At 44.3% G+C, this 9180-nt stretch overlaps 1 protein-coding gene across 2 annotated transcripts; it reads left to right on the plus strand.

The window, feature by feature from the left end:
* Nucleotides 1–1425: 1425 nt before the first annotated feature.
* Nucleotides 1426–9110, plus strand: MIURF (mitochondrial elongation factor 1 upstream open reading frame). 2 transcript variants are annotated; one of them, XM_073549484.1, is made up of 2 exons: nt 1426–1564; nt 8821–9069. In XM_073549484.1, the coding sequence occupies exon 2, from the start codon at nt 8857–8859 to the stop codon at nt 9067–9069; it is 213 nt and encodes a 70-aa protein (XP_073405585.1). In that variant the 5' UTR covers nt 1426–1564; nt 8821–8856. The 2 variants fall into 2 exon arrangements, with proteins under 2 accessions (XP_073405585.1, XP_073405586.1); XM_073549485.1 differs by having other exon boundaries at nt 1560–1698; nt 8821–9110.
* Nucleotides 9111–9180: the final 70 nt, after the last annotated feature.

Genomic DNA, 9180 nt, shown 5'->3' on the forward strand with positions numbered 1-9180 from the left:
AAACTGTATATGGGGGAATATGACGCTGGCTGACACTGTATATGGGGGAATGACACTGGCTGACACTGTATTAGGGGGAATATGACGCTGGCTGACACTATATGGGAGAATATGACGCTGGCTGACACTGTATATGGGGGAATATGACGCTGGCTGACACTGTATATGGGGAAATATGACGCTGGCTGACTCTGTATAAGGGGGAATATGACGCTGGCTGACACTGTATACGGGGAAATATAACGCTGGCTGACACTGTATAAGGGGGAATATGATGCTGGCTGACACTGTATATGGGGGAATATGATGCTGGCTGACTCAGTATATGGAGCAATATGACACTGGCTGAAACTGTATATGGGGGAATATGACGCTGGCTGACACTGTATATGGGGGAATGACACTGGCTGACACTGTATTAGGGGGAATATGACGCTGGCTGACACTATATGGGAGAATATGACGCTGGCTGACACTGTATATGGGGGAATATGACGCTGGCTGACACTGTATATGGGGAAATATGACGCTGGCTGAACCTGTATATGGGGGAATATGACGCTGGCTGACACTGTATACGGGGAAATATAACGCTGGCTGACACTGTATAAGGGGGAATATGATGCTGACTGACACTGTATATGGGGGAATATGACGCTGGCTGACACTGTATATGGGGAAATATGACGCTGGCTGACACTGTATATGGGGGAATATGACGCTGGCTGACACTGTATACGGGGGAATATAACGCTGCTGACACTGTATACGGGGAAATATAACGCTGGCTGACACTGTATATGGGGGAATATGACACTGGCTGACACTGTATATGGGGGAATATGACGCTAGCTGACACTGCATATGGGGCAATGACACTGGCTGACACTGTATATGGGGGAATATGACGCTGGCTGACACTGTATACGGGGGAATATAACGCTGCTGACACTGTATACGGGGAAATATAACGCTGGCTGACACTGTATATGGGGGAATATGACGCTGGCTGACACTGTATACGGGGGAATATGACACTGGCTGACACTGTATATGGGGGAATATGACACTGGCTGACTGTATACGGGGGAATATGCACTGGCTGACGCTGTATACGGGGAATATGACGCTGGCTGACACTGTATATGGGGGAATATGACGCTGGCTGACACTGTATACAGGGCACTATGGCTGCCGTGGTGTGTAGTAATAGGTGTGCAGTCACGCTGGAGTAAGGTGCGCAGTCTCACACATCCCCCCACTCCTCCATCGCCTGCCCTCACAGAGGTTTTCTGTTCTTTTTTTCTGGAGGGAGAACAGCAGTTTTTTTCTTGTGGCGGTGAATTGTGGGAAACCTCTACATCCCGCAGCTCCGGTGCTCTGACAGCCGGGAGCGCACATCCGGTCCATGTATCCCGGCATGCACTGCTACGCCGGAGACGCTCTGCACACTCCCTCATCGCGGGGCCTGTCTGCACGCACTTTTTCCTCTATGGTTCAGTTAACCGGAAGTGCATTCCCTCCGATCCCGGAAGCTCCGACATATTACCGGCGACCCTGAGAGGTACTGTGTACTGGGCGGCCCCTAGCTCGGCGGGAGGGTGAGCCGGGCGGGGACTGCCCGCTCCGGGGCTGTAATGTGCAGCAGCAGAGGAGGACGGGCCGCACACTGTGAGGAGACGGCTGTGGCTGCTGCAGGTACCTGGGCACGTCACATTGTGCTGTAATCATGGAGGTCACGCCTGCCCCATGTAGCTCCACATGCAGTGTGCTGCTGCTCTCTGTTATCAGGCTGGGGAGAGACTGACCTCTGGCAGAACAGCTCCCTCTAGACATGTCTGTGCAGGCTCCACTGGGGTGGTGGCCTCGGGGCCATGTGACTTGTGTCACTGCACATGTTGGAGGCGGCCTCATTGTGTCTGGGTAGTGCTGGTGTTTGTAGTGCACCCTGGTGACTTGGGCGTGTCACCGATCCTACTACGGCTATACTCGCACCCAGTTTTTACAGGATGTTTGGTTTTGGGAAGAGTCTTAGGAATCAGATCCTTTCCAGACTCAACAAAAACTGATAAAAAACGCAGTGAAACCTCTTCTGCTCCCGTCCGTGGGAGATCTCTCCCTATGAGGATTGTTTGGGGACATTCTTTCTTATCCTGGAGCGGTTTTGAAAAAGTGTCTGTGACTGATGGAAAGCGCTCCTCCAAACCTGGCAGTGTCCGATCAGAAGGTTGCTGTAAGGAATGGCGCATTACATGGTTTGGACCCTCAGTTTTACAAGGACCCCTGCGTGGGGCAGCACATATTGCCAGCTCTGAGGTTATGCATTTTACTAATCAGTACACAGGTAGGAATTATAACCTGTGCAGAAACAGATTTCTCAATACACCTTAAATCACATTACCAATTAAAGGGCCTCTTATCACAGAATGACTGTTCAAACCAAGCACAGGCGGTCGGTGTATCCTGACGTGGCCAAACATGTAAGTGCACCTTCTCACCTGTTTTACCACTATCTCACTTGTCAAATGACATGACCAGGGGGAAGGAAACCAACAAAACACAATGCAAACAGAAACTTTATTGGTCATAAGAGCAGGTTATGGATTAGCAAGGTTAAAACATGGGCAAACATGCAGCCGTGCACTGCGGTTGGATACTGGATTATATAAAACAGTATACGGCTTTATCCGCCATTGACACAGGGATCTGCTGCCAATGTATTTAAATCCAGTACAAAACTAGGATAACAATACTAAATAGGGCCATTTCTGTTTATATCATTGAACTTTGGATTGTGTTTTGTTGTTTTCCTTCCCCCTGTTCATTGAGCCTGAGAAGAACAGAGATAGGCGGGAAGGTGTGTATAATTGTTCGGCCCCGCCGTGAAGCACCGAGCTCCTGTACTTGGTTTGAACAGTCATTCTGTGCTGATGGAGTCCCTTTATGGTGCACAACAGTCTGTAATGGAGTATTAGCAAGAACACTTGTTCCCATTTATCAGCCCCTGTCCATGTGCTGCCGATCACCCAGTGAACCAGCAAAGTTCTCTATAGTTGGGGGAGTGGATTTTTTTATGCCGGTATATAAAAATAATTATCAGCTGCACAACCAACTAATTACACAGTGGTGCTGCCGATGACACAATGTTGTGTGGGGACCAACCATTTGTGCTCCCATAAGTATTCGTCAGCCCTCATAAACGAGCAGGGACTAACTTTTATGTAGTTTATTGATGTTTGCGTGAAATGCAGAATTTGACATATTTAAAAGCACCCTGAGTAGAGATGAGCAAACCGGAACCTAATGTCTGGTGCTGAACTCTGAACAGTTCGGGGGAGAGAGAGATTTTCCAGCTCCAATTTTGGGTCCCCATTGGTTTCTATGGGGTTCAAGTTCTGGTACCCGAACCAAACATTGGAGTAATCGAGTGACGTAAAAAGGATCCAGCTCCAGAAATCCTATAAAACGAATGTTTATTGAAAATTCTTAAAATCCATTATAACAGCATAGTAGCCACTGACCCTATAGGGGGAGTTCAGACCCCAAGGTCTTTAGTCATTGCATCCGCTACTACGCTGTTATAATGGATTTTAAGAATTTTCAATAAACATTAGTTTTATGGGATATCTGGATCATTTTCTTGATTCGTATTCCTGCTGACCTGTCCGTGACTGAGATCGCTGGCCTCAGTTGGGTGAGCTGACTTTTTCCCTTTTTCTTGGAACATTGGAGTAAAGTTTGGTCAATATAGGTAAACCTGAACTGCCACGTGCACACTTATCCCGAGGCCATGTTTAACAGACAGTATATGTCCATAAGCATACCTTGTATGCATAGTTGCATCAGTCAGCATAGAAATCCTTTGGAAAAAAGCATTTATATACAGTTAGGTCCATATATATTTGGACAGACACATTTTTCTAATTTTGGTTCTAGACATTACCACAATGAATTTTAAACAAAACAATTCAGATGCAGATGAAGTTCAGACTTTCAGCTTTCATTTGAGGGTATCCACATTAATATTGGATGAAGGGTTTAGGAGTTTCAGCTCCTTAACATGTGCCACCCTGTTTTTAAAGGGACCAAAAGTAATTGGACAATTGACTCCAAGGCTATTTCATGGACAGGTGTGGGCAATCCCTTCGTTTTGTCATTCTCAATTAAGCAGATAAAAGGCCTGGAGTTGATTTGAGGTGTGGTGCTTGCATTTGGAAGGTTTTGCTGTGAAGGAAACATGAGGTCAAAGGAGCTCTCCATGCAGGTGAAACAAGCCATCCTTAAGCTGCAAAAACAGAAAAAACCCATCCGAGATATTGCTACAACTTTAGGAATGGCAAATCTACAGTTTGATACATCCTGAGAAAGAAAGAAAGCACTGGTGAACTCATCAATGCAAAAAGACCTGGGCGCCCACAGAAGACAACAGTGGTGGATGATCACAGAATAATCTCCATGGTGAAGAGAAACCCCTTCACAACAGCCAACCAAGTGAACAACACTATCCAGGAGGTAGACGTATCAATATCCAAATCTACCATAAAGAGAAGACTGCATGAAAGTAAATACAGAGGGTTCACTGCACGGTGCAAGCCACTCATAAGGCTGTGTGCACACGTAGCGATTTTTAAGCGTTTTTGCCGCGATTTTCGGCGCGAAAACGCTTAAAAATCGTGTACAGAACGCCCCCCATGCATTTCTATGGTATTCCGCACATGCTGTGCTAATGCTGCGCTTTTTTCCGCGGCGGAATCGCATCGCGGAAAAAATCGCAGCATGCTCATTCTTTTGTGCGGAATCGCAAAGAATTGCCGCGATTCCGCACCCATAGGAATGCATGAGAATCGCTTACTTCCCGCATGTGGCTATGCCCACCATGCGGGAAGTTAAGCGTCTCATGTGCGGTTGGTACCCACGGTGTGGAGGAGAGGAGACTGTCCTACAGGCCCTGGGTACCATACCCCTGTAAAAAAAAAAAACAATAAAAAATCAGGGTATATTTACCTTCCGGTGTCCCGCGCTGCATTCCCGGCCTAGCGTTCCCAGTAATGCCTTGCGGCAAGGCCCTGTAATGACGTAGTCTCGCGTGACTCTAGCGGTCTCGCGAGATCGCTATAGCAACGCGAGACTACGTCATCACAGGTCTCGCAAGGCATTACTGGGAACGCTGAGGCCCGGGAATGCAGCGCGGGACGCCGGAAGGTAAATATACCCCGATTTTTTTTTTTTTTATTTTTTTTTTTTTTTTAGCATTTTAACATCCTATCTTTTACTATTGATGCCGCATAGGCGGCCTCAATAGTAAAAACCTGCTCACACTTGTCAAACACTATGTTTGACGAGTGTGACCAACCTGTCAATCACTTTCCAAGCGATGCTTCAAATCGCTTGGAAAGTGCTTGAATAACGCACGCGAAAATCGCGGCAAAATCGCGATCATAATCGCGGTGAAATCGCGCGGAAAAAAACGCGCGATTTCTGGGAAGGAGTCCGGTTTTTAGTGAGCGTTTTAAAACGCTACGTGTGCACATAGCCTAAGCATCAAGAATCAAAAGGCTAGACTGGACTTTGCTAAAAAAACATCTAAAAAAAGCCAGCACAGTTCTGGAACAACATTCTTTGGACAGACGAAACAAAGATCAACCTCTACCAGAATGATGGAAAGAGAAAAGTATGGCGAAGGCGTGGTACAGCTCATGATCCAAAGCATACCACATCATCTGTAAAACACGGCGGAGGCAGTGTGATGGCTTGGGCATGCATTGCTGCCAGTGGCACTGGGTCACTAGTGTTTATTGATGATGTGACACAGGACAGAAGCAGCCGAATGAATTCTGAGGTATTCAGAGCCATACTGTGTGCTCAGATCCAGCCAAATGCAGCCAAACTGATTGGTCGTCGTTTCATACTACAGATGGACAATGACCTAAAGCCAAAGCACCCAGGAGTTTATTAAAGCAAAGAAGTGGAACATTCTTGAATGGCCAAGTCAGTCACCTGATCTCAACCCAATTGAGCATGCATTTCACTTGTTAAAGACTAAACTACAGACAGAAAGGCCCACAAACAAACAGCAACTGAAAACCACCGCAGTGAAGGCCTGGCAGAGCATCACAAAGGAGGAAACACAGCGCCTGGTGATGTCCATGAGTTCAAGACTTCAGGCAGTCACTGCCAATAAAGGGTTTTCAACCAAGTACTAGAAATGAACATTTTATTTACAATTATTTAATCTGTCCAATTACTTTTGGTCCCTTTAAAAACAGGGTGGCACATGATAAGGAGCTGAAACTCCTAAACCCTTCATCCAATTTTAATGTGGATACCCTCAAATGAAAGCTGAAAGTCTGAACTTCAACTGCATCTGATTTGTTTTGTTTAAAATTCATTGTGGTAATGTCTAGAACCAAAATCAGAAAAATGTTGTCTCTGTCCAAATATATATGGACCTAACTGTATTTAATGTATTTTTATACCCAATGTCATTTGGAAGTTGCAGGTGAACACCAATTACCGTGGTGCCATACACACATTCTTTGGTTACATTTAACGTGAACCCCGGGAAACCATTTGACGTACACTTTAATCATATCCAGGTTGATCTGTCAGGCTAGCTGGATTGGGGTAGTAGAGAAGCCAATGGGGACCTGCACTGATGACTGTTCTTGTTTTTATGTGTTTCTTTGATTCCTGCACACACCCAGACCTAACTGTGTCACAGTTGGGGTACACGTGTATGGAGCGGGCTCAGGAAATGAACCCACCCCATACATGGCAGATGCCAGCTGTATTACATGGCCAATATCTGCTGTAACACCAACGATCAATGCTTGCCACAGTTGCTACTGTTTATTTAAATGCCACTGTCTGTGGGTAACCATTGTAGCCAAGGGCCTTCCTCATCACTATCTCCGTACTCCTCAGTTCAGCTGCAGGCTACTCTTCAAAGGAGATCTTGATTTTATACTATGTACTGTACGTAATATTGTGGTATTGCAGTATATAGAATAAGCAGTCAAAAGAGAGCAGGTTCATGTTCCATAGGGTTCCTAAAAACGAAGTTTTCCCAGTTTTAAAATAAAGAAATAAAATAAACATAATTGGTGTCACTACATCCATAATAGTCCTTTCCATCAATACATAAAATAAATTAAAACAATGCAACCCCTCCATTCAAAACCGCAGATCTGTGTTTTTCAGCCACCACAGTTTCATTCAACCTATACCCCCTCAGAAAAAAATGCATCAGAAATGTAGCATATACCTCAAAATGGTAACCATAAAAATGTCAGCTCTGCAGGCAAAAAATAAGCCTTCATACAGCTTCATCAACAGAAAAATAAGTTACTGGTCTGAGAAAATGGCGTCATACAAAATGAATTTATTTTTTTTTTACAAATTTCTGAATTTTTTTCATAGGTAAAACATTAAAAATTAAATAAAAAATTTAAACGTTCAGTGTCGCCATAATCGTACTGACCTGGAGAATCATACCGCCAGACTGATTTCAGCACACAATGAAAAGCCGTTACAATAAAAAAACAACGGTGGAATTGCAGTTTTTTGACAAATTTAGCCCACTTGGAATTTTTTATTTTTCAATACATGACACTGTAAAATGAAAGTTTCCTATCACAGGACCCCTTCAGCAGCATCTTGCACATATGCAGGGAGCAGCCAATGCCATGGCACATACACCGCTCTATACTGCACATATGTTAAATACAGCTACAGTACAGAGCAAATGTGGAGAAAATGCTGCAGCGTACAAATTCTTTACAATAGTGAATTGTTTATTTTTATCAATGAAAGTGATTGAACAAAAGAAAAATCTATATCATATTAATATTTATATGTGCCCACTGTTTGCATTCAGAGCAACTTCAAAAGGTTAATTCTTTCAGGAACAGATGCACAAAGTGAGATTTTGCAGAATTTTAGTTAGGTGTATGATTAGCCAAATTACAAGGTGATAATGATCATCATTTTCGCATGATGGTTGAACCAAAGTAATTAACTGAAACCATAAACTGCTGTGTAGGAGGCTTAAAACTGAGTGAGGAACAGACAAACTCTCTGCTACAAAGGTGAGTTCGTGGAAGACCCATTTCGTATCAGGTCATACGTTATGGAATAAACTGAGCACAGCAACAAGACACAAGGTAGTTATAGTGCATCAGCAAGGTCTCTCCCTGACAAAGATTTCAAAGCAGATTGGGGTTTTAATATGTCCTGTTCAAGCTTTTTTTGAAAAAAGCAGCAAGAATTGTTGAACGTTGAGGACCCTAAACATGATGGTCTACCAAGAAAATCTAGTGCAGCAGCTGAAAGACACATTGCTGGACATTTTCCGATTTTGAAGTAACAGTAGAGGCGTTATCTCAAAACCAGCAGCAGCCAATGGCACACAGCTAAAACCATCTATAGTTCAGAGAAATGTGGTCTTCATGGAAGGATTGTGGCCGAAAAGGATACCTTTGACATGGAAACAAGGCCAAACAACTCGACTGCACAAAAATATAAAAACTGGGATGCAGAAAAATGGCGGCAGGAGCTTGGGACTGATGAGACTAAATATGAAATATTTGGCTGGAATGGAAGGTAGATTTTTCGCTGAAGGGTTTGAGAGTGGCACAATAATGAGTCTACTGGAAACAGGTTCTATTTTTGAAAGAATTCTTACTCTGCAGCATTTTTTCCACACCTGCCTATAACATTAGCACAGTACTGTACCTTGTTGAAATTGTGTAACTTTTTTTTACTTTGACGTGACTTATTTCTACTAGAAACATTGTTTGTTTTTTCCGCTTTTCTCCGTAGACTGGCTGGTCCATCTCTTCTCTGCCTATACCTGCCATGGCAGGCTGGTCTCGTGAGGCAGTATTGTCGCTGTACCGTGCCCTTCTGCGCCAAGGGAGCAAGCTCGAATTTACTGATCGTGACTACTATGCTTCATTTGTGCGCAGAGAATTTAGGAAAAATCAGAGCCTTACAAAGCAGGAAGACAAAGAGAAACAGCTGGAGAAAGGACAGGTTTTCCTGAGGACCAACCTGGGAGGGTTGGTGTAAACGCTGCGATTTGGCCACTTTTTACTGACATCTACAGGTAAACGTTTTTGATATTTCATATCAGCTGGTAACTATGCTGGAAACAGAGGAGCACTTCAGAGTCAGACATTT

This window comes from Dendrobates tinctorius, unplaced genomic scaffold, assembly GCF_039654945.1.
Source record: "Dendrobates tinctorius isolate UK_male_01 unplaced genomic scaffold, ASM3965494v1 ptg000159l, whole genome shotgun sequence".
Lineage (NCBI taxonomy): Eukaryota > Metazoa > Chordata > Amphibia > Anura > Dendrobatidae > Dendrobates > Dendrobates tinctorius.

Bases quoted from the DNA above. Each gene is read 5' to 3' on its own strand.
- MIURF (XM_073549484.1), top strand. From the start codon at position 8,857: ATGGCAGGCTGGTCTCGTGAGGCAGTATTGTCGCTGTACCGTGCCCTT.